Genomic DNA, 24,752 nt, shown 5'->3' with positions numbered 1-24,752 from the left:
CCATCATCTGCTCCTCCAGGCTCCTCTATCCCTCCATCTCCACCTCCACAATCCAGTCCGTGACTAGGCTGACCGCCCAGCTCACACTTTCTGTAATTTGGTTTACCAACATCCAGAACAACTCCTGAGGAGAACGCAGCTCCAGGATCAACTAGGTGTAAGGGGGTGGAGTCAGGATAAGTGTTTTTTTCTGACAGAAGAACAGGATGGAGCCCCTAGAGTCTCAGCCCCAGGACTGGAAAGGGGGTGACTGGGGAGAAAGCATCCCAGGTGCTAGTGGATTTCTTTGCCTTTATGATGCTAATGAAAGATCAAACTATGTGAGAAAATAGGGCTGGTTACAGGGGGAAAAATAGAAACCCTCCAAATTAAAATAAACAAATCTGGTAAGGGGGAAAAAGTGAACAACTACCGTCATTTACGTGTCCTGCTCGGACTTGCTGCGTCGTTACCACACATCACGGTCTGCATCAGGTTTAACACGGGGTACGTTTTACCTGGGCGTCCCTGTTTTTACCTGATTAGCAAAAATGCACACCCTTGTAAACTCAGGTCCTTACCAGTAGATTCCTTCTGCAAGATTGTTCTCAGCTTAAAACTTAAAAACCAAGAAAAATAAAAAGGAAAGGAAAGGAGGGGGGGGGAAATTTAGAGGAAACCTGCCCTGGTTACCTGTAAGGCTGACACCAAAGGGTTAAAAGTTCAGTGGAAGTGAGCTGGAAGAAACTGGGGTCGCTCTATCAAGTTGAACAAGGCGTCGGGGGCCCTTACAAAAACCTTTTTTGGCCTCAACAGCGGCAACCCTGGCCTCCCTCCTAACGTCCTCCGCCTTTGGGACTAAGCGGGAAGCTCACGTTAGTGGCAGCCAAGGAGAGGGGCTGGCCGTGCCAGGACCGAAGAGGGAGGGGAGGGGAAAAAGCGAGTTTCGCCCACCCCACGCTCGGGCGGAGGGGCGGGGAGCCGCGCGTCCCGGCCGGGCCAGGCAGTGTCTCGCGCTCTGCGCATCTCTCCGGGGTCGCCGCGGGAACGATGCTGGGCCGCAGGGGCGCGCGCGCGGGGCGCGGGATGGCGCGGGGCTGGACCGCGCTCTGCCTGCTGAGTCTGCTGCGTGAGTACCGGCCGCGCGCCCAGCCCGCCCGGTTGGGCGGCGGGGAGGGTCGGCGCTCTCCCGGGGGCAGAGCGCGCCGGGTCGAGGCGATCGCGGAACCAGGGGGGTACCTCCCCCGCCCTGGGGACCCTTCCCCGCTCCGGGGACCCCCGCCCCAACCCCCGCGCCCACGCCCACTGCCGCAGCTCCTGGCTTGATGGGACTGAGGCCGCTCCCACAGAGCCCAGTGGGGACCGGCCCCTCACCTGGGAGTCGGTGGGGGTGGGACGCGACGGGAAGGGGACCCCCTGAGTGAAGCCCAGGTGTAAACCGGGCGGTGCGCCCCAGGCCTCCAGGAGTCAGGCCGGAGACTCTTCTCTGAAATAAAGCACTCTGGAGATGCCAAAGGTGCGCAGAGCTGGAGCCAGAACCTGGGGAGAGGGGAGGAGAGAAGAAAAGGAAAGGAAAGGAAAAGTTTATAGCTGATGGTTGATTCGGAAAGCAAGCGGCAGCCGGAGCCGGTTGCTGGGAAGGGAGCGCTGGCGCCCGCCGACCACCTGGACGCGGGGAGCCAGAGCTGGACCTTCAAGGAATGGGAGCGAAGCCCGCCTGCGACGAGACCCTGGGTCCGGGGTCCAGAGGCCTGGGAGGCAGGCAGAGTTAGGTGACATGGAGAGTTTAGAAGAGTCCGTGAGGGTGCGTTTAAGATGGGAAATCTATGTTAGGACTTCTCTGGGCATCCACACCTGTTTACCTGGAGAGAAGGGTCGGGTGAATGGAATTTGTTCTGTACTCTGCCTTCCTCTCCCCACCACAACTGCTCACCCCGGCACAAATTCAAGCTCCTTGCATTTGGGTTTTTTTTTTTCCCCTGCCCTGTTCTCCAAGTTCTAACTAGTGGACAGACATGCAGACTAGGGGGCACTGCTTTGCTTATCCAGGCAGATCTGGATACTTCTTAAGCTCTTGCTGTCGTTTCTGTTGAAAAGAAAACAATTGGTAGGCACACAATCAATATTTATTTGTAATTGCTTTCATTTGGGGATAAGCACTCTCCGTTCTCATCTCATGGAGCTTAGACAGATTTAAATATTGTAAGTTATTCTCTTGTTAGCTCCAGGTTCTGCTTCCAGGCCTCCAGGGCTCCCACTTCCCTAAAACTGCATCCTAAAAGCCACCCAACGTAGTCCCTCTGAGTGACCTGGGTCAGCCAGCCAGGCCTCTTATGCTATCTTCCTTTGGGCCCACCCAGTTGGAGAGAGACTCCAGGCCGGAGGAAGCTCTGTTAGGCTCTGGGTTGACTTGTTTGGCAGACCCAGACATGCTGTTCAGGGCTGGGAGAAAAGCTGTTGCTCAGATGTTGAAGCCCTAGAATGCGGCATGGCCTTGGGGGCTGTCTGCACCTCACAACGGGCTGTGTTGACCGGCAGCTCGGATTCCTATCCGATGCTCCACGCTCCTTTGGCTTCACAGCTCATGATGACCTGGTCCTGGGCCGAGTGAGGCCCACCCTTTTCTTATTTCCTCAGCTGGCCAGTCTCAGTCTCGCCTTGGCCTGCAGCGGAGGGGATGGGAAAGCGATTTAACCTCTGCAGAACCCTGAGCAGACACATGCAGAATTTCAGCGTGTCCGCTTCGGGGATGAGCAGCAGGCCCTAGGTCCCTCCGCTCAATCTTGCCCCACTGCTCAGGCCACTTTGTAGCTTTATGCCTTCCCCCAGAGCTTTCTGGGGTTTGTTTTTATTTAATACCAGGAGTCATTTTCTGATATGTTGTGGGGTAAATGAAATGAGTGACTATACCTTGAAATGCTAACGAGGGGACATTGCAAAAATTCTGTGATATGGTTCCTGTGAACTTTAGGGAGCCACAGAAGGGAGGCCTGGAGTTTTCTCCTCTCCGGAGCTTTGTTCTGGGAAGGTCGGTTTTTGGTCCCTGTGAGAAGCTGTCCCGGGCTTGAACCGTCTCTGTTGGAGATGGGGCCACTCTGCGTGGTGACCAGAGGCAGGCTGGGGTCTGACCTGAGTGTGTGTGTGACCAGAGTCACACCTCCAGCTGGGAGAAGCCTTGCAGGTAATTAGGGAAGCCCACTTGTCAGGCCCAGGGTATCTGTTTCCTCCAAGCCCTCCAGGCCTGTCTTTCCTCTTTGTCCAGCGTGTCCCACCCCTTCACATTCCTCTTCTTCCTCTGGGTCCTTCGTGCCTGCTGACCCCACACCCATATCCTGTCTGGGGCTGTGTGTAAGAGGGGAAAAAAGAAAAGGGAAAAGAATTTTATCAGATATTTTCCGGAGGGGAGAGACTCCACCCTTGACTCGCTGCCACATGGAGACCTAGATGGAGCAGCCTTGGGACCTCTGACTAATTCCATGGTCCCCAGCGCTCCCCCTCCTAGGGCTGGCCCGCTGGCACTGCCTTTGCAAACGCAGGTTTCCCTCAGCATTCCTGCTTGACTGATAAAGGGAGCCTGGGCATCTTTTTCTTATCCCTTTGGCTCCACCTCCTGGGCCTCCCTGTTCACTAGTTCTCATCTCCTTTGGAAGAGTCTTTGTCTTCCAAAGCTCAGGGCCAGAAAGCCCACACTGTAGCAGATAAATCAGGCCTAGCGTTCTTTCAAAAGCAAATCAAAAGGAGCAACAGTTCCACTTCTTACCACCTCGCTGCCTGATTCCCTTTAGTTCCTGGGCAGGAGGGCGCAGGCCTGAGTTCATGGTGGGGTGGTTACCTGGCTCCACCTTAAGGGTGCCTGGGTTTCCCTCTCCCATTGACTTTGCTGGATGTCACTAAAGGGCCCCAGTGTGGGGAACTGAAAATCCGAAGGTATGGAAAAGGAATAAAACACCACCCTCCAAAAGAAAATGCTCGGAGTTGCCAGGGCAGAATTTCCATATTTTTCTGGGCTTTGACTTTCCTAATGAGAACATTCTCTTCCTTCCTCAGCTAAGAAATAAAAACACAGTGTCTACACTTTTTAGTCTCAAGGGCCCTCGACTTTGCTCAGGAGAAAGATGCATGCATCTTGGGAGAATGCGGTAGAAATGAATGCGGTAGAAATGTGCGTCCCAGGACATACACCCTGGAGCCTGCTAGAATGAATCACTTCCCTTTGGACATAAAGGAAAAGGCCCCTGGCTTCATTGGGAAGTCTGCTCCTGATTTAAGAGGGAAAAAAACCGCAAAGAATCCACCCGTGCTATCTTCCTGGAGAGCCCCGTCTCTAGGTGGCCAGCTCCATTGTTTAAGAAAATGCCTTAACGAGTCTTTGGTTGAGAAAACCTGGACCCTAGCACAAACCTTTGCTGGGCAGTGGCAGGCAGGAAGTTGAATTGCTGAGTGCGATAAAATAAAGTGGAACTTTGTATTTGATGAACCCAAGAGACAAAAGGCTAACGGACTCCAAGCCCAGGCAAGCATAAAGAGAGAAGGGAAGCGCCTGGAGCAATAGGGCAACGGTCGTGAGTGGAGGGTGGAAAAGACCTGGCTGGGAAAATTCCTTATGGTGTGGCCCGGCTGTGTAGCACGGGAATGTCTAGTATTTCCATATTATGCTGTTGTCTCCTCTGGGGTGTGCTGTAATCTCCCTGCATGATCTTAAATCTTCAGGCAGTTCACACTGGCCTTGTGGCACTATTAGTGTTGCTCTGGGTAGGGGGAGAAAGGGATGGGTATTTGGCGAGCCCACGGTACAGCAGTGTAGAATGAGAACTTCTGCAGTCTGAGCGCAGAGCTATAATACAGGAGTTCCTGGAAATGATGGACATGGAGGAAGAGGTGACCGGGAGAAACGCAGGCCCCCTGAGAGAGCTCACGATATTAGGGTTCCCCAGGAAGTGGACGGGGTCCAAGATGTGCTATTTGAATGTTAAAGGGGAGTCTCCGAACCCCGGGAACACTCAGGCCACAGACTCTCGGTTTATACTCACACCTCAACCCAGCCTCTGTAGCATAGGAAGGCATCAGCCTAGAACTTTGATCTAGTTACACATGACCCAAACCCGCCAAGACCCATAGCATGGAGGCTTTCTGAATGCTCCCAGGAACATGAGTACCTTGTTATCTCCCAGAGTCGTTTATTCTATTAAAGAAAAATCTTATGATTATTAGCTTTTTTTTTTTTTTTTTGGTATTGCAGTGGAATTAGCCTTTCTGTAACTTCTAGTCATTGATTGCACTTCTGTTCCTTGAACTCTCATAGAATTACTCTGATCTTTCTTCAGGACAATCCTTAACAACCTTTCTAGTCTGCCCCATGAGATTACAGATTCCTTGAGGACAGGGATTTATTTAAATTCTAGTGACACTAACACCTAACAGTAGAAAGGTTTTCATTTGCACTCCCCACAGTGCTGAGTCTGGTCCTCTGCACATCACTTGTGCTTTGGAAAATTAAGAATGAATGAATAAGTGAAGTGAATCTTGAAGAAGATTGTTTATTCTCTCCCCTCAAATTCTTCCTGTCTGGATCAAAGATCACTGATTTTTTTTTTTTTTTGCCTATAAAGGGCCAGATAGTAAATATTTTAGGCTCTGGAGTACATATGTGGTCTCTGACACATATTCTACATTGTTTTATTTTACAACACTCTAAACCTGTAAAAGCCATTCTTAGCTCACTGGCCAAACAGCACACAACACGTGGGTCAGATTTGGTCCACCAGCACCAAGCACCAACCATTGATCTAGCTGGAATAATACTAAGCCCTCAACCATGTGACTTGGTTTCTAGAACTTTCCTAATTCTGATTATCCTCTCAAGGACATTCCCTTAATTAAGTAAATGTCCTCTTATAGCATTGAATGACATGGTTCTAGCAATACAGAGAAGTGGTCAGTATGAACACGCCTGATGCAGTTGCCATTCAACCCAAGTGCCTATCGTGAACTCAGAAAGCATTGTGTTCAGCGCCTTGAGTTAAAAATAAACAAGTCTAAGAGACGGTTCCAGCACTCAGGAAATCTGCGATGTAACTGAGGTGACAAGACCTACACTCAGGAAACAGTGTATATGATCTTCTGCCAGATAAGTCGTGCAGATATATGTCTTAACGTCTCCTAGAAGCAGGAGAATATCCTATGTCATAAAGATAATCACTGTTTCTGGAGCACTTAGCAGACAGACAATTGCTTTACACCGTTTATCTCCTTTATTCCTCCAAAAAGCAAGGAGGAAGGGGCTATTTTTATCTCCATTTTACAGAGGAGGTATAGAAAGGTGAAAAGGCTTTCCATGTCTTGGTAGAGGAACCTTTCAACACAGTCCAAGTACAGAGTCTGAGCTCTCTGTTCTGGGGTCTCCTGTCTTCCCATCAACCATCAACACGGGCTGTGGGCTCCCAGCAGAAGCCAGCTTGTTCCTTCTTCCCAGCTCTGTATCTAAGATATCCAAGATCTCCTCCAGGAAACTGCTCTCAGGTCAGGTGCTAGAACCTGAAAGGATGGGCAGGATGGGGCTGACTAGCTAGGAGATCAGAAAACAGCACCAGCAAAAAAAAAAAAAAAAATCAACAAACAAAACAGCACCACTATAGCTCAGAGGGCCTGCGAAAAACAAGACCAAATAATGGGGAAAAAACATCTCCTAAAGCACAGGAATTTAGTAATTTAGGCAGCAGAGCTTTCTGGATCTCTGAAGATTTGTAAACGCCCTTTAAAGTTTAAAAGAATTTTCAGTATATTAATTGTAGGTAGAAATCTTTTAAAAACCTATTACATACACCTCTGCTTTCTCAGTGTATTAGGGGCAAAGGGGCTTTAACCTTCAGACTTAGATGTATCCAGAAAATAATTTGGTTATGGTGTAACTCAACGGCATTGTTAATTCTTGTTGTTCAGCCGATAAGTCATGTCTGACTCTTTGAGACCCCATGGACTGCAGCTGGCCAGGCTTCCCTGTCCTTCACTATCTCCTGGAGTTTGCTCAGATTCATGCGCATTGAGTGTGAATACTTATGAAAGTGTGTATTTTTTATTTACTCTGACCACAAGTGGTTCCAGACTAGTGTGGGTTTTAATACTTGTGTCTGGCTTTAATTTATTGCTGTTTATTCATTTTCAGCTGTTGGTTCGCCTTGTTGTTTGCTTCTAGTAGTCCCTTACTAATTTTTAGCTTTGACTAGGATAGCAGATGAAGACGTTTGTTAGAATTCTGTGTCAGACAAGACCAATTGCCTCTGAAATAAGTACCTCTAAGTTAAGTGCATGACGTTTACAACATAAATTTCGTGACATCTCTGGCTTCTTGGAATCCTCATGTCTGTGACTGCCAGATCCCTTGTCTCCTTTTATCCCAAGTTCATGGGCTGAGATCAAGTAGGGTAGGTAGGGGCAAACAGGGTGCTTCAGGAGACACAGTTAATACAGATGGAGTGAGAGGTGAACAGCAGAAGATAGGTGTTCGTTCAAGTTTAACTTGTGGCATAATGCTCTGTTGGGTTGGGTAAGAGCCGTTCCTCCAGTTTCTAGAGCGAAATGGGGTGGAGACTTCATTGACCAGCTCTTGGATCTGGCTGGGAGGCTGCTATGACTTCCATACGCAGTTGGGGATGAGAAGCTCGGATAAAGAAAGATCCGCCTTGGGTGGTCTAACGCCATGGGCATGTCAGGGAAGACAGGATAAACACAGACCTCTGGTCAGTCCTGATGCTTTTCATTGCGTTCCTCCAAGACCCATCTCTTCATGGGAGCACTAGAGAGGGAGCCCTAGAGACTATGAAAACAAGAGCCGCCCTCACCGACAGTCTCCCGGCTAGGTCAGGATCGACCCCAGGGCCCAGCCTTGCCTTCCTGCCTTCCCTCTTTGTCCTGTCTCTCAAGGGTCTCACGGGCTTCCCCACTCCGCCTGGACTCGGGGATGTGAATCTGCGGTTAGGGTTCCCTCCTCGTTTGCAGACAGCTCCTGCAACCTGTTCCGCCGTTCTTGGCGGGGGGAGAGCATGGGAGGAGGCAGCCCCAGCCGGGAGCCTGACCCCGTGGCTCAGGAGCTGGCCGGGTGCAGGGTTGCCTCACTCCTCTGGAGCAGCCACCTCCACGCGCAGAACGGGCAGTGGGTCTCTCTTCACATCTGGAAAAGTTCAAAACTGTTTGTCTGGGTGAAGGAGGCCCCGGGGGAAGGGGTTCAAAAGCATGACGTAACCTCGAGAGCCAGGCCCAGATTTCGTTGGGGAGAGGAGAGGGCTGGGCCAGGCCAGGCCAGATGGGATTCCCGAGAATCGGTGTCCTGGAGGGAAGAAGAAACCAGGGTGGGCAGGAGGAGGGATGTCAGGGGGAACGCCCGTGGTGCCTTGGAATGGGAACCTTGGGAGGACGGTCCTTCAGTTCAGTGTCCAAATGCTCCCACCACCTGCCCCCTGCACTGAACTTAGACCTTCGGGTCAGATTGCTGAGAGGGACTTGTTCAGTCGCTCAGTCGTGGCCGACTCTTTGCGACCCCATGGACTGCAGCACGCCAGGCTTCCCTGTCCTTCACCATCTCCCGGAGCTTGCTCAAACTCATGTTCATGCAGTCGGGGATGCCATCCAACTGTCTCGTCCTCTGTGGTCCCCTGGGAAAGATCAAAAGCAGCAGAAGAAGGGGATGACAGAGGATGAGGGGGACTGATTTAAAGACAAGACCACTGGGTTTGCTTCCCCATCTATTTTATTCTGAGAGATTCATTCCTTCCACCCCCAACCCCAGCCAGCCAGAAGCCCATCCTTTTCTCTCCAAAGTGTGGAAGATGCATCCTGATCCTTAGCAGTTTGGACTCCCTGACCCTGTTGCTGCTTCTACTCAAGAGTCAGCTAAGCCCGGGGGACCCCATGGCTCCTTGCCCTGCGTGAATGACAGCGTTGCCCCTTGGCTAAAACCTCAGTGATCCAGGTTCTTATCTCTGAAATGGAAATAGTAATACCACGTGTTCCTCCTCCTCTTGCGCCCCATCATTTTCAGATGGGTGCTTTGTACTCAGCATGAGTACCAGCCTACCTGCAGCAGGCTGGGAAGAGAGGTGGATGACGGAGAGTGAGACTTGACACCACCTTTGGGGGAAAATTCATTGCCTTGAAACCACTGCCTAACTGCTGCCTTGAGGCTGCGCCAAAGAAGAGGTGTTCTCCTGCACTGCGTTTACCTGGAAACCTCTGAAAAATACAGACTCAGATCTCAATCAGAAAAGTTAGAGACAAGCTTTCGGGTGCCCTGGGGCCCCGGGGGGCCTTTCCTTGAGGATAGTATTGCTGGGTGTGAACAGTGGATACCAAGCTTACCTCTAATTGTTTCTAGGTCTCAAGCCAAGAATACAGTGGAGGCCCATATCCCATATATTATATGTCCAAATTCCTCAAGTTATAAATCAGGCCAATGAACTGGTAAATAAAATATCTTCTATCTTCTTAAAAATGTACCTTCATGGCCACCTGGAAGGCCAGATTTGAACTTAAGACTCTCAGAGCCGTTGGGTTCGGTGTTGCAGGGGGGCTTAGCAGGAAGAGATGGTCCCCGGCCTTTGCCCAGACTCTTCTCTTCTGACCCAGGGCTCTGGTCCACACTGTAAGGACCGTGCGTGCAGGCAAGGGACACCCCAGCCACGCGCTTGAGCTCTCACATTTGCCCTGCACACTGGCTCCCCTTGAGCTTGGAGAACGTTCCCTGGAGCTGCAGTTCACCCTTGGAAGGTGAAGAGGGCCATGGAGGCCCTCCAGTAAGCAGAGAGCCATCTGGGCAAGAAGTTCTAGGACTTCTGGTCCCAACACATGATCTGGAAGACAGGATACACCTCCGCTGGCCCCATGGACTGCTCATGTTTTGGGAACAGGGAGGCTCCTTCCGGGACCTAAGGATGGCACTGCTGGGTACCATAGGAAACGTGGGAGGGTTAAGAACCTGCAGGAAAAGTCTCAGAGAATAACTAGTTCTAGAAACATTATACTATAGCATTTGTTATCTCGTTGATTTCCCCAACAATCCCAAGTAAGAAAAGACCCTCATCTAAAAATTGGTACACACACACATTAAATTATTGAATTCTTGGCAGAGCCAGAACCCGGCTGTCTGTCCCCACGGTGTTTGATGAAAAACCAAGTCATATGCTCGCTAGTCCATCGGCTAGATTCCTAGGTCAGAGTTTCCCAAAAGAAATCTTGGGCTTGTGAGCCACAGTTCCTCAATTTAAAAAAAAAGAATAGGTTTTAAGGCCCTGAGGGAAAGAATGAAAGGATTTGGGTAATGGGGCAATCTAGGAAGGAAAGAAGATTTTTTAAAGGATTGCATAAAGCTGGTGTGAATCTAGTGGTTATTCTGAGTTAATAAATTGAATGGAGAGAAGGACACATTCAAAAGGAAATAGAGGTGCATCTTTTCGCACATTTTAGATCTTGGCAATATTTATTCAGGTGTAATTTGAAGTGTTTCTATTTTACTTAGCCTGTTATGAGCATTGCCTCACATTCTCGTGCTGCTATAACTGTAGCATATTTTTGTTTGCAGTGATTATGGTATGCTGAGTGCATATAACATCTACCCTATTGTAATTCATTTAGTTGCTTGCAACTTCTCTCTCCTATAAATAATACTATGCTAGATGCTTGGTGCATGTGAACTTTTCTTTCTCTCTTTCCTTGGAAAAAAATCTAGTGGGAAATTAGTCAACTGTCCAGGAGGGTGTCCTTGTTCCGCTCTGTTGCCAGGGCATGTTCTAGATGGATTCTCCCTAATGTCAAGAAACTGAATCATGTGATGCCATGAGTCATCAGGATGATCTGGGCTCTGATATTTCTTCTCGGTTTCTCTCTAGCTTCTATGGAATTCACAGATATGAACATGACTACTAATGCCACAGTGCCACTCAGCCCAGGAACATCTTCACCTGTCCCTGCAACTACATCCAACTGGAGAAGCGTGAACTCAAGTACTTTTAGAAGCACCAGCCTCTACAATGTCTCTCAGGACAGCAATGGGACCACACCCATCACCTTAGGTAAAGATTTCTCATCTCAAGCCCCCAGAAGGATGCTGCTGGCAGCTGGATAAAGCATTAGGATATTTGCAAACTACCCCTGCCCTCTATGTCTCCCCACAGATGAAAACATGCAAGCTCCTTTGAATAATGGCTTGAGTATCATGCTTAGGGAACCCTGAAGTATGTTCTAGACAATTCTTCCTGTAGTGAGAGCTTTCTGCAGTCAGCGTCTGGGCTGCTTGTTCTGATCAGTAATTCTTGTACTCCTGAGTCCAGCTTAGTGACAAAAGAAGAGTCTATGATCTTTTCTAAGTGAAGGAAACAGGGTACAGATTCAAACTGGGGGTCTTTGGTGTCTCTAAGGTAGACCAGTTTCCAGTTCAGTCTCAGCGTCTTGGAGGGCATTTCTAATACACTCTAGATTATAGCTATGGTTCCAACAGCTGACTGGAAATGAGTTGCCAAGGGTTAGGGTATGAAGTAATTTTTAACTCCCCAGATTCCCTTCTCTGGGTTGAAGTCCCAGCCTGTGAATGACCTGAGATGTGTGAGTGTTTGTCTGTGTGTTTATGCCACTGTGCATGTGCTCACACTTGTGTATCGGTCAGTTCCAGCGTCTGCAGTCAATTTCACGTCTACCTCTGAGAGCCTCCCCGTCTCTGGAACCGTGAACTCTTCCGTCCCGTCACAGACCTCTTTCGCCACCACAGTGTCTTCCACCCTCATCAGCTCTGCAACCACAGAGGCGACCTTGCAGCCCAGCACATTTCCTGGAAATATTTCGGATTCCCTATACAATAGTACCAGCCCTGTGACTTCTTCCATTAAAACCTCTCCATCATTTTCTCCTACCCAAAGTATCATCAAGGTGGGTGAACTGGGCTAAAGATGACAGATTTCCCCCTCACTTCATATGTATGCAGGCTCTCTCCCTTCCCATTAACCTCTGCTTATCCAAACCAATGAATTTCAATCATGTAGGAGTTCACAGGAGAAATATACAGCTTAAATATTGCTGAAAGGGAGAGAAAGGGGAGGAAAAGGGTAGGGTTTGGTGGCAAGACTGGTCCGTGCCATGGGTATAGTGTTTCTAGAAAGTAGACTGTAAAGAGGATTCTCAGAAATCCATCCAGTTCTCAACGGTTCTTTCTTATACCTCTTGGTCTGGTCTTGGACCAAGGTGCCACTTGCCTTTGGGCATATTTGGAAACTATCTTGCACTGAATGGTGCTGCTTTTCCCAAAATGTCTAGGGCGAGTGCTATTTCCTCTCTGTGAGAGGGTTTGGTGGTATGCCAGGGTAGAGAGGCAGTGAGGAGCTAAGAAGACTAGGGGTGTTGAGCTAAACCTGCCTTGTTCAGTCTTGGGGCTTGTGGCCATCAACAGCTTTCGGCCGGAAGAGTAGAAAATGTGAGGGCGTGGAGCCTGCCAGAGGCATGGGGGACCTGCCTGGCTTCTGTGCTGAAGGGAGCCAGGATAGAAATCTGGAGAGTCCCAGGGCCCAAGAGGAAAATGAGTGCCACCAGAGTCTGCCTGGCCACCTCATTGTCTGTTCCCCGGCAAGTGTGTAATTCACTGGAGGGAAAAACAGCTCCAAGGGGGAAGATCCTACCCTCTTCCACTCCTGCATCGTCCAAGCCAATGTTTACCAAGATTGCAAATAGCTACTTGCTGCAAGCCCAGGCTAGTAACTAAAGTTTTGACTATCCGATGTGTTAAGAAGTGAGGTGAAAGAAGAGTATGTCTTATAACTTTCTAGTCTCCTAACAACATGTTTAAATTTCCTTTTTTTTAAAAGCCTCTTTAAAAAGTAGCTCATAGAAATCAAACCAGAAAAGAGGTGGGGAAGAAATGATGCTAACTTGTTTACTTTTTTTTTTTAAAATACAGAATGAAATAAAATGTTCCAGAGTCAAAGAAGTGAAATTGACCCACAGCATCTGCCTGAAGCTAAATGAGACCTCCAGCTGTGTAAGTCAAACCCCCTGCCCATTCTATCCCCCTCCGTCTCCTCCCAAAATTACTTCTGAACCTCCTTAAGGTGAGTCTTGGAAGGACCGAGTAGGGTGGAGGCGGGGCAGTTTAACAAGGACAGGCTGCTTTGAATATTGAGCTTTGGATTTAAGGGAGCAAGAGGCCCCATCTGGTGGACAAAGAAGGCAAAGATGATTTTATTTAAATTTACTTTTCCCGTTCCTCTATTGTACTATATAGGCTTCTCAGGTGACTCAGTGGTTAAGAATCTGCCTGCCAATGCAGGTGACATGGGTTCCATCCCAGAGTCGGGAAGATTCCCCTGGAGGAGGAAATGGCAACCCACTCCAGTATTCTGGTCTGGAAAATCCCACAGACAGAGGAGCCTGGCGGGCTACAGTCCACAGGGCTGCAAATAGTTGGATATGACTGAGCATGCACATATGCATATTGTAACATACAGTCCGACTTAGGTTTGCTTTTATGTTAAGAAAGTCCTTCAGGAAATATAGTCACCTAAAAAATCAATTTATTTATTATTATTTTCATATAACTCTTTAGTACAGAAAGAATTTTTTGCTGTCAATGCTTCATTCTCCATATAACCAGTTCCCCTAACATTTAATATTTACTCAGCGATTCTCTCCTTTATTGACTGGAGTTCTCCCTTTAGTTTGTATTAAGTTTTTATGTGCCCTGTGCTGTGCTTACTCGTTCAGTCGTGTCCGACTCTTTGCGACCCCATGGACTGTAGCCAGCCAGGTTCTTCTGTTCATGGGGATTCTCCAGGCAAGAATACTGGAGTGGGTTGCATGCCCTTCTTCAGGGGATCTTCCCACCCACGGATCGAACCCAGGTCTCCCACACTGCAGGATTCTTTACTGCCTGAACCAGCAGGGAAGCCCGAGAATACTGGAGTGGGTAGCCTATCCCTTCTCCAGGGGATCTTCCCGACACAGGAGTTGGCCCAGGGTCTCCTGCACTGGAGGTGGATTCTTTACTAGCTGAGCTACCAGGGAAACCCTTATACTTTTATACAGCAACACTTTCAATATCTAGCCAAGTAGGTCTTTGCTATACAAAGACCTGTGTATAAGGTCTTTCATCTATTTTTTAGAAAAATTTTAGAAACAACAAGTCAAAAAACCCCACAAGACCATTAAAATTTTGTTTGGAACCGCTCTGAAATCTCACCGTTTTGTTTTGTTTTGTTTTTTTTCTGATTTTCCTCTGGTATTGTTCTGTGTCTTTTTATTTTTTTAATTTTTAAAATGTTTTTTCCTATAAGTTTTATGGATTGCTTAAGATTTGTTTATTATATAGATTTTCCACAATATATTCCAGTTGACTCTTTCTTGTATATTAGAAACTTCTTTGAGTTTTTTATATTTATCTTGGGTCTAGCCATTTTCTTTAACATGCTTATTAATACCAGGAGTTTTTTTAAATGGTTATTTTTCATTTTTAAGGTAAACCATCACTCCATTTCTCATAATATGTTGGTTTTCTCTTTCTGTTTAGTAGTTATGCCTCTTCTTTCAGTTTCAGGCCTTATTGCATGGCAAACTGTACAGTATTGTATTAATTTTTCATGACGATAGCAGGTCTCCTTGCTTTGTTTCAGTAAATCCAGTTTCCTGACAGCAACAATTTCCTGGATGAAAGATGGGATGATAGGAAGAGTGATATTTACTTACAGAAAAAAGCATTTTCTTACAAGTTGGGAACCCATTTAAGGGAACCATCTATATGACATGTGACATGCATGTATTAGAAAGAGTCTGGGTAAATACTGTAGTCTGTAGAGAGTGTTACTTTACTTATTTTTGTCCAATTTGACTATTGGTATCTTGTGATTATCAGCTGGGTCATTCTGACTCACAGGTCTTCTAAAATAATACCTAAGAAAACTATTTAACTTAAAATTTTAAAAAACAACAGAAATTTGAAAGACAGAGGTTCAGGCAATGGGAATAGCTAAGTGCAACTTGTAAAGTAGTTAAGCGTGAATGTGCAGTGTGTACACGTTAAGATTCTGTGTTTCTGATGCTGATTTTCAACTCATTTAAAAAACATTTTTTTTTTTTGCCCAACAGTTTGCTAATTATAGGCAAGAAAAATGATCATCATCTCTCTCTCTGTATTATCTTGGCTGAGCACTTATTTTCCTGTGCATCGCAGTGGTCTGTGCCAGAATACTAATTCTTCGTACAGACGATTTAGAGCTAATCGCACACGATTTATTCTAAATGTCTGTCCACTGCTCTTCAAAGTTCACATTTAACGAGGGTCATCCTACAAGATAAGTGCCAGAAACTTACTGCTACTCCAGAAATAACTGCTTTTACTGTGCTGCAGTCTCTCTCTCTCTGTCTGAGGCCTTTACTGTCTAACCTACTTTGTGCCACAGCTGAAAAGATCTGCACTCTACTGTAATTTGGGAAGAATTTGCGAGTAAGGATGTGGAAAGATAGTAATTCCTCCAATATCCTAAAGAAGGCTTCTGCGCGGCCCGTGATCAGTCAACTCGATAGCAGCACCTATGCAGTGCTGTTTTTTGTTTTCTTTTTTCTTTTCCTTCCACCACTGTTGATCCCTCTGTCTTCCTGGGGTTTCCTCTTCCCCAGCCCTCAAGTAGCATTGCCTCCTGTTTTCCTCAATCAGAAATCATTCTTCCAGAATTTGGGGCCACAGCTCCTGTTTCCGATTCCTTTTCCGTGAGTCCTACTGCATGCTTCTCTGATAATCAGCCTCTCCCCCAAAGTGGTGTGGTGCCTCCTGATTTTCCTTAGGTTGCTTTTGTACCTTGGGAGTCAGAGGGCCTTACGGCCCTGGTTCTCATCAAGGGGAAACTCAGGCCTAATGAGAAGCATGAAGGACATGGGTCCCCCTAACATCACACCCTCGAGTACTTGCTTACTGCTGTCGTGCTCTTCCATCTAACATGTTCCCATAACAGAAACAGGCACTGTTGCCAGCTCTCCAGACTACTCATCTTAAGGATCCAGCCCCTTAGCTCTTGCTGTGGGATTACTGGGCCTGCCTTCTGTACACGCGTTCTCTAGACATTTCTATCCCAGCTACTCTCCTTTTGCTGCGGTGCCTCACCTCTAGATAGAGGTCACCTATGGCAGCCAGAGGGCGGTAATGCCATCCTCTTGTCAAGCAGCTGTTACTGCGTCTCAGAAGCCTCATTAGCAGAACGTATCACCCACGTCTGACGCTCATCCTCTCTGCTACGGCATCAGGTTAATTTACTCTTTGGTGGTTGTGGTTTCCCACAGTTTCCAGAATGTAAGCTTACTTTATTCTCAAGTGTGTGTGTGTGTGTGTGTGTGTGTGTGTGTGTGTGTGTGAGTTGCTCAGTCATGTCTGACTCTTTGTGACCCTGTGGACTGGAGCCTGCCAGGCTCCTCTGTCCATGGAATTTCCCAGGCAAGAATACTGGAGTGGGTTGCCATTCCCTTCTTCATGGGATCTTCCCCACCCAGGGATCGAACCTAGGTCTCCCACATTGCAGATAGACTCTTTACCGTCTTCTTTATCAGCTGAGCTACCAGGGAAGCCCTTATTCTTATTTCATATCTATTGATCCAGGGGAATCTACCAAGGAATCATTTTAATGGTGGTAAAATATACATAACATGAAATTTACCATTTTAAGTGTACAGTTCAGTACTGTTGAGTACATTCACCTTGTTGTATGATTAATGTTTAGAAGTCTTTTCATCTTCCAGAACTGAAACTCTCCACCCATTAAACAACTTCCCTTCCCCCCCTTCTCCCTGATAACCACTATTTTTTCTCTCTATGAATTTGATTATTCTAGGTACCTCATATGAGTAAAATCATATAGTATTCATCTTTTTGTGACTGATATATAATCACTTAGTCTAATGTCCTCAAGGGTCATCTATGATGTAGCATGTGTCAGAATTTTCTTTTTTAAGGCTGAATAATATTCTATTGTGTGTTCATATCCAATTTTATTCATTCATTCACCTATGAACAGTTGGGTTACTTCCCCCTTTTGGCTTATTGTTAATAATACTGTTATGAATATGTTTGCTCAGATATCTCAACACTCTTATTTCATTTCTTTTGCTATATCTCCAGAAATTGAGTTGCTGGATCATATGGTAATTCTATTTTTAATATTTTAAGGAATCACCATACTCTTTTCCATAACAGCTGCACCATTTTATGTTCTCACTAATGGGACACAGAAGTTCCAGTTTCTCCTCATCCCCACCAACACTCATGTTCAATTTTTTGATAGTAGCCATCTGATTGGATGTGAGGTGCATTTGATTGCCATTTCCTAATGATTAATAATGCTGAGCATCCTTTCATGTGCTTACTAACCATTTGTGTATCTTCTCTGGAGAAATTTCTGTTCAAGTCCTTTGCCCTCCAATTTGTCTTTCAGAGCTGCCTTTCTTTAGAACCACATATGTTTACAGGCAGAGATGATATTTACTCAGCTAGCTCACACCCCCGTTGCTCTGTCACATTTACTTCATTGGAGGCAGGCTGCCTCCAGATAATATCCCCCAGCCCGTGTCTTCCTTGCCTTCTGCTCAAACACTAAAGGTCAGTTTCCATGCAGAAAAAATAACTTGCAGATGGGGGACTGATGAAGACAGCGTGTCTTCTGGAAAGAACCTGAGATCTGGGACACCCTAACTTTTGGTCAGCTGCCCACTTGTGTGACTTGTAACGGGTGCTTTAATTATTCCAGTCTCTATATGAAAAGAGGTGTTTTAGCTGCATTGTGAAGCTCACACCAAAGTCGATAAAATACTGAGAGAGGGGGAGGAAGGGAGAGAGAGAGATGACTGATCTTAGAGTCTTAACATTGGGTAATATCTTAAAGTTTAGAAAAATACCTGTCCCTTTCTCCCCTACTCCAATATTTAATGTGCTTCTTTAACATGTGAGAGTCTTTGCAAAGTTTGAGAATGTTACTTTAGAAAACTTAGGTGGTTTTATAATGATGATGATAGTTGTTTTTATAAAATATCATGTGCTAGCCAATGCAGTTAGGGGTCCACCAGTCTGATTCCCACGAGCAAGATGGTGAGGCTGTGGCTTCCTCCTGCCCACTCTCCCATGATGCCTGCCTGCAGCCTCTCTTGGGGGAGGATGTTTATTTCAAGCATCCGGAGGCGCATTGTGCTTTGTTCAGGATCCACCTGCTTCTTTCCAGGCCCAAACACAATTCACTGATGCTGTTGGATTCCAGAGTAGGAGGGAGGCTGGCTGGACACTGTTATTCCCCTGAATCGAGTCCAAGAAACTAAACAAGGGGCGGAGGGCCCCTGGGTGGAAGTCAAACCACTTGGGACCTTAAGACGAAGAGCAGCTCACTGAGCTTTTGTCTCTCTGGCTCTGTGCTCTGTGCAGTCTGGGCTCAAAATTGTTTCATGTGCACCCACCTCCCTCCCCCTGCTAAGAAGTCTAGCAGTCTAGTCACAGAGAAATGACAAGGCAGTAAGGCAGAGTGTGATTCAACATCGCCGTGTGGATTCTAGACGATGTGGTCTGGAGGTGCTGCTCCAGGACAGCTGCCACTTAACCCGTGCCCACTTGGCTCCAAGCACCTTGTCGGACGCTCTTCACAGAGCAGCTCTCCGGTCAGCACCCCGGCTGAGTCTTCAGCCGAGCAGCCGCACTCTCAGCTGAGCTGTACAACTTGCAAAGAACCTAGTAAACAGCAGAGCAAGGACGGATTCCCAGTCTGCTGGAAGACAGGGACTGGCTTCTCTGGGGAGGTGAGGTGGAATCCAGTCTTGAAGGATGAAATTCCAAGGGGCAAGGCCATGTGCTTCATTCCCCGGGCAACCCGTATTGCAAAGGCCGCCGGCTCATACGCGCCTGGGCTTCCTCTGGGTGGCACCCACACTCCCAAGGCCCTTCCCCAGCTTCTCCTGCATACATTCTATCCATTCTGTGAGGCCTATTTTGAGATGTTTCTGATAACCCTGAAGCAGGTGCGTGCTTGCTTACCACGTGACTAGCTCTGTCAACTCTGAAGTCTCTCTGTGCCTCAGTTTCTTCATCTACAATATGGGGAGAACAGTCTCATAGAGTCAACATACAGAAAGCACTTAGAACCAGTGTCTGAGACATAGGAAGCGATGTCTATCTTCATGGCCGTGCATACACACCAACAGCTCTGACCGTGTGGAATTCATTGCTAGCCCTGCTCCACACACAGACCACACACACGACGCACGCACAGAGGGATTCACGCAGTCCTGATCACCATCGGAACAGCTGGGTCTGATTGAGGCGGAGCTTCTTAGGGCTCAGCACACTGAGGAGGTGCCTCCTTGTTAGGCTTGTTTAAGATTCTGCAGGAGCCCCATTCCCCTGCCTCTCTTGGGAACGAGACACATGTCAGCCCGAGACAGCTGAGAAGCCCAGTCATCCAGGCAGGGAATTCCCTCCTCCTTGTCCAGAAGGTGCTCATGGGGCAGCAAGACAAGTCCAAGGGGACGCGGGCCCAGGGCAAGGAGACTGCTGATCACATGCAGTGCGGTGCCCAGACTCCCCACGGCGAACGCTGTTGTGAGCAGCTCCTATCCTGGGACTTCCCTGGAGACCTGCCTCATCAGAAGGAGCCGTGGCCTGAGGACTCATCTCTCCGTAACCTTGGCTCTTGGGGACCTTCTGAGGTTCCCACTGGACTCCTCTCTTCTGTGATCCGGAGGTTAGCTCACCCTGCTGTCTGGCCTCCCCAAAGCCTCGAATTCCAGCTGGCAGAAAAAAGCTGGGACTTGAGGCCAATCTTGACCTTGCCTTGTGCGGGAGCAGAGGAGCCTGGGTTTTACTGCCTTGGGCCACAGCAACAGGAAAATACCCAGGCTGCTTGCCAAGCTGGGAGGGCCCTGTGGCCTTGCCCCCAGAGCAGCGCCGCTCCGCAAACAGGAAGCTTTCTCCTCCACGGAGGCTCAGTTCTGATGCCCCTCACACGCCCCAGCAGTTTTCCCCTCACAGGAAAGCTGTCAGAGCTGCTCAGGCATTTCCTCCCCCGCCATCTGCCATCCGGACAAAGGAGAGAGTCTTGGTTTTGATTCCTTTTCTGGGTAGAGCAGGTCACTCCCTTCAGAGGCTGCTGGAATAAATCCTAGAAGACCGAGGAGGGGGAACAGCCAGGGCTTCTAATTCATCCCTTTCCTGGGACTTGTCAGAAGAATTGTCAGAGTCTGTCTCCTGAGTCTGAGTGCCTGACTCCCGTGGACCAGTAGTCAGCAACCTGGAGCGACCTGTCCACCTCATGTAAAACTGGGCTCCGTGTCTCTAGTGGGAACAGGGAATGGAAGACTAGACAAGAGCCCCACTTGAATTTGAGCCATGCTGTCTGTGAGACCCCTTGGAGACTAAGAGGGAAGGGACGAGGATCTACAGTCATACATTTGTTGCATCAATAGTCATAAATTTGTTCTCTACTCCTCACCTCCCTTGGGTTTTCTGTCAATATTTGGGCCTCTTATAACCTTGAAACAGAGGGTTTTATCTTCATTTGTATTGCACTGTTAATATTTTGTGTTATTGGTGATTTCTTTTGAACTTAATTTGGATAGTGTATGTTTACATGGGCAATCCTTCAATAAGGTAATAGTTCCTAAATTTGTTCTCTGACATTGTAGAGCACCGGCTAAGACCACCTTTTAGTCTTGGAAAATTTTGGAGTTTGTTTTTTTTTTTTATCATGTTTTTGCACATATGAAGTTTGCAAGATTTTTTTTTTCACTTGGAATTTTAGGGGAAAAAAAAGGATTATTTTTGTTTTGAGGGTAACAGTGTGACTTTAATCCGAATTATTGCCTGAGCCCCCAGATACAGTGTAAAGGATACCAGCAAGCTTATCTCCTGCTCACCACTTTTCTCTGTTGTCCCAGGAGGAGTTTAAGAAGAACAATGAAGAGAAGCTGACCCGAGTCCTATGTCAGGAGGAACAGGCTGAGGTGTGCTCCTTGCTCCTGGCCCAATCTGAGGTGAAGCCTCAGTGCCTGCTGCTGGTCCTGGCCAACAGTACAGGTAAGGGACAAGTCTGTGCTGAGGCCTAGAGGGGGACGGGCTGAGGTTAGAGGATGCTGGATAGAAACCAGGCATCGTAGCTCAAGGGCACAGGTGTGGGGGAGCAGGGCCGTGCTGAGTTTGGGAAAGACCTTCCTCAGATCTACCCTCACCATCAGAACATCTTCTAGAACAGTGCAGGATGAGCTGTTCCAGCTTCTAGATTCAGCATACTCCATTTCTCATTCCAGAATGTTCTAGCAAGATCAAACTTCTGAAAAGGCACCAGTCTGACCTGAGAGAGGTAAGTTCTTGGAGATGAGGGGTCTCAGGGGAGAAAGTAATCATATTCCCCAGAGCTACCCTTCCTACCTCTCCACCCTTCTCCAACAGTCTTCGCCCTTCTATCTTTGGAACAAAATTTTACAGTTTGACTTAATGAAAAAATACCAGTCTTAAGTCCTGTTTAGAAAATCCCTGAGGTCTATGTCTCCTTGGGTCTATTCAGTGTTGAGTCACACAGAGGGGTCTAGCATGGGCTGGGCTCCTCTTCTAGAATCCACGTTCCACAAATGGAAGGCTCTCTTTTTTCTACGTCTTCTCTTCAAGATGGGCATCCAGGACGTCTCTGAAGAAGATGTCAGCAGCCACCAGAGCTATTCCCGGAAGACCTTGATTGCACTGCTCATCTCGGGGATCCTGCTAGCCATCTTGATCACCACATGCTATTTCCTGATGAACCGCCGCAGCTGGAGCCCAACAGGAGAAAGGCTGGTCAGTTCTGGGCTCCAGGGCAAAGAAAATGAGGAAGCTAGGTCTCCTGGGGAGGTCCGTGAATGTCACAGAAGGGGAGGAGAAATAGCAGAAGACGTACTTCTGTGCTCTCACATGGGAATGTGTGTGCACGCACATCACTGTATGTGTGGATGCGTCAAAGCAATATATAATAGACTGGGGAGGGGGGCATGAACTGGGGCCCTGCTCCCCACCCCATGGTAACAGATGGTTTGTGTCCTCTATTTATTGTTTTCCCTGGGATAGTTTAGCTGGGTACAAACCAGAACAGGCAGCTAAAGCAGCCACTTCTTTGCAAGCATATTAAAGGCCCACGGGTACCCAGCGTCTCACAAGAAGGGGACGTGTGGAAGGAAACTCGACTCTTGAAGTGGTCTAGCGGAGGGTGGACAAGGCCAGGGCTTGCCTGTTGGTCTCTGGCCCCTTCGCCTCCTCTGGGGAGGTTATTCCACCCTGGGGACGGGCCAGTTTCTGGCGCGAGTTGGCTCTCAAGCTGCCTTGGCACGGTGAGGTGCCTCTCCTCTGTCCTTTCTCCTCTAGGAGCTGGAACCCTGAGCGCTCTTCAGGAAGAAAGGAGCCTGCCCTTGCAGCTGCACCCCTCTCCCCTGCCTCTGCCTCTCCTCTTCCCCGCACCCCCTCTCCCCTGCCTCTGCCTCTCCTCTTCCCCGCACCCCCTCTCCCCTGCCTCTGCCTCTCCTCTCCCCCGCACCCCCTCTCCCCTGCCTCTGCCTCTCCTCTCCCCCGCACCCCCTCTCCCCTGCCTCTGCCTCTCCTCTCCCCCGCACCCCCTCTCCCCTGCCTCTGCCTCTCCTCTCCCCCGCACCCCCTCTCCCCTGCCTCTGCCTCTCCTCTCCCCCGCACCGCCTCTCCCCTGCCTCTGCCTCTCCTCTTCCCCCGCACCCCCTCTCCCCTGCCTCTCCTCTTCCCCGCACCCCCTCTCCCCTGCCTCTCCTCTTCCCCGCACCCCCTCTCCCTGCCTTGCCTCTCCTCTCCCCCGCACCCCCTCTCCCCTGCTCTGCCTCTCCTCTCCCCCGCACCCCTCTCCCCTGCCTCTGCCTCTCCCTTCCCCACCCCTCTTGCCTCTGCCCTCCCTCCCCGCACCCCCTCCCCCTGCCTCTGCCTCTCCCTCTTCCCCGCGACGCCTCTCCCCCTGCCTCTGCCCTCTCTCTCTTCCCCGCACCCCCTCTCCCCTGCCTCTTCCCTCTCTCCCGCACCCCCTCTCCCCTGCCTCTCCTCTCCCCCGCACCCCCTCTCCCCTGCCTCTCCGCTCCCCCGCACCCCCTCTCCCCTGCCTCTGCCTCTCCTCTTCCCCGCACCCCCTCTCCCCTGCCTCTGCCTCTCCTCTTCCCCGCACCCCCTCTCCCCTGCCTCTGCCTCTCCTCTTCCCCCACCCCTCCTCTTGCTCCCATGCCTACGAGATAATGCTCCTTTATTTATACACCATCCAGGGCGAAGACCCTTATTACGTGGAGAACAGTGGAGGCCAGGGCTATAGCTCAGGCCCTGAGGCCTCCCCCGAGGCTCAGGGAAAGGCCATTGTGAATCGAGGGGCTCAGGAGAATGGCACCGGCCAGGCCACCTCCAGAAACGGCCATTCAGCGAGACAACGTGTGGTGGCTGATACCGAACTGTGACGTGGCTGGGGAGGGGCGAGGCCGGGTGGGATCCGGGGGAGGAGCCCCTCCCTTGGTCTGAGCGCTCTCGGCCTCCGCGCTGGAGCGGCGCCCCCTCACCGCCCACCCTTTCCCACTGCACACACCCACGGAGGCCGTCCTCGGAGCCCTGCCCTGTACCAGGCCGAGGGGTCTTCCTGCCCTCGACACAGTCAGCTCCCTGCACCCACCTCCAGGCTGCACTGAGGGAAGGTGTGATGCGCACAGCCAAGATGCTGAGAAGCTCCTCCGGGGGGTGGGGGGTGGGATGGTCAGTCTTGCAGCTTCCATGCGGGAGCCCCTTTCCTCCCCTTCCTCTCTGCCTCATTACAGGAACTCCCAGGGGAAAGCAGGGGCTTTTCTGGGCTGTGATTTCATCCCAGGAGGTGTTACCTTTTCCTGTTTCTTCCTTGTATTTTTTCTTTCTCTACTTTAGGAACACCAAAGCAACCCCTCACAGTTGCCCCTTTGTACAGAAAATCATGCCATCTTAACCCATCTCCGTTATCCCCCTCTGAGGCACTGAACATTTGCTCATCAGCTCCCCTCTTGCTCTCTTAAGTTCCCCGAGCTCCAAGGTAAACCACCCCCCACCACCACCCCCACCTCTGTGGACCGAGGCCTGTGCAGCTTTTCTGGCTGAGCCTGGAACCAGACTCCAAGTTTTAGAACAACCTCCAGTCTGTGTGTTTGGAGGACCTGGTAGGGATACACGTGGATACGTGTTCCCACTCAAAGGGCAGAGGGGTGAGGGCACACAGCTTGGTCCCGGTCCCTGCAGGGCCACGCGGAGCCTCTGCTTGGGCTGCTGTTTCTGCCAGCGGATCAGAGTGGACAGGACCACGGGACCAGATCTCTGAGCCAGGCCTCTTGATCCATGCGCTTCAAAGGAAGCCTTTTGCTCTGAGGCTAGGTTCTGACTTTCACCTCTGTCTTGACGGCCTCCTCCCATCTCTCCCTGACTCCTGGGTTGAGCTGTGGCCTCAGTTTCCCAGCAGACTCCTTTCTGTCTCTGTCTCCCCAACCCTGACCCTTTCACCGCTCTGCACCCCATGCAGTCAGGGCCCCAGGACATCTCCAGGGGACCCTCACCACAAGCCACCTTTTCTGCAGGTGACCCAGGTCCTCGTTTGTTGTTTTTTCTTTTTCCAGAAGGGTGAAAAGGGATCCTGATTTCAGTGACGGTTGGAAATAGAACTTTCCAGAGATAGGAAGATGGGGTGGATTTTTTGTTTTGTTTTGTTTTGCCTATGTAAATAATGTAATTAAAGTGATACTGAAACACA

General features: G+C 49.2%; 1 protein-coding gene across 2 annotated transcripts; it reads left to right on the top strand.

The window, feature by feature from the left end:
• Positions 1 to 946: 946 nt before the first annotated feature.
• Positions 947 to 24,752, top strand: CD34 (CD34 molecule). Of its 2 annotated transcripts, none has more exons than XM_020881986.2 (8): positions 947 to 1,108; positions 10,857 to 11,039; positions 11,630 to 11,889; positions 12,911 to 12,991; positions 20,902 to 21,040; positions 21,271 to 21,323; positions 21,629 to 21,793; positions 22,355 to 22,752. In XM_020881986.2, exons 1-8 carry the CDS (start codon positions 1,030 to 1,032, stop codon positions 22,367 to 22,369), a joined length of 975 nt encoding a protein of 324 aa, XP_020737645.2. In that variant the 5' UTR covers positions 947 to 1,029; the 3' UTR covers positions 22,370 to 22,752. The 2 variants fall into 2 exon arrangements, with proteins under 2 accessions (XP_020737645.2, XP_020737643.2); XM_020881984.2 differs by lacking the exon at positions 22,355 to 22,752 and adding an exon at positions 23,263 to 24,752 and having other exon boundaries at positions 948 to 1,108.

The sequence above is a fragment of the Odocoileus virginianus genome, chromosome 11 (assembly GCF_023699985.2).
Source record: "Odocoileus virginianus isolate 20LAN1187 ecotype Illinois chromosome 11, Ovbor_1.2, whole genome shotgun sequence".
Taxonomy (NCBI): Eukaryota; Metazoa; Chordata; class Mammalia; order Artiodactyla; family Cervidae; genus Odocoileus; species Odocoileus virginianus.
The sequence above is the reverse complement of the archived record's forward strand: the minus strand, read 5'-3'. Positions and strand labels throughout refer to the sequence as shown.

Coding starts and splice junctions, on each gene's coding strand:
- CD34 (XM_020881984.2), top strand. CDS start 1,030: ATGCTGGGCCGCAGGGGCGCGCGCGCGGGGCGCGGGATGGCGCGGGGC. Junction 1,109..10,856: donor CTGCCTGCTGAGTCTGCTGC/GTGAGTACCGGC, acceptor GTTTCTCTCTAG/CTTCTATGGAATTCACAGAT. Junction 21,324..21,628: donor ACCAGTCTGACCTGAGAGAG/GTAAGTTCTTGG, acceptor CTTCTCTTCAAG/ATGGGCATCCAGGACGTCTC.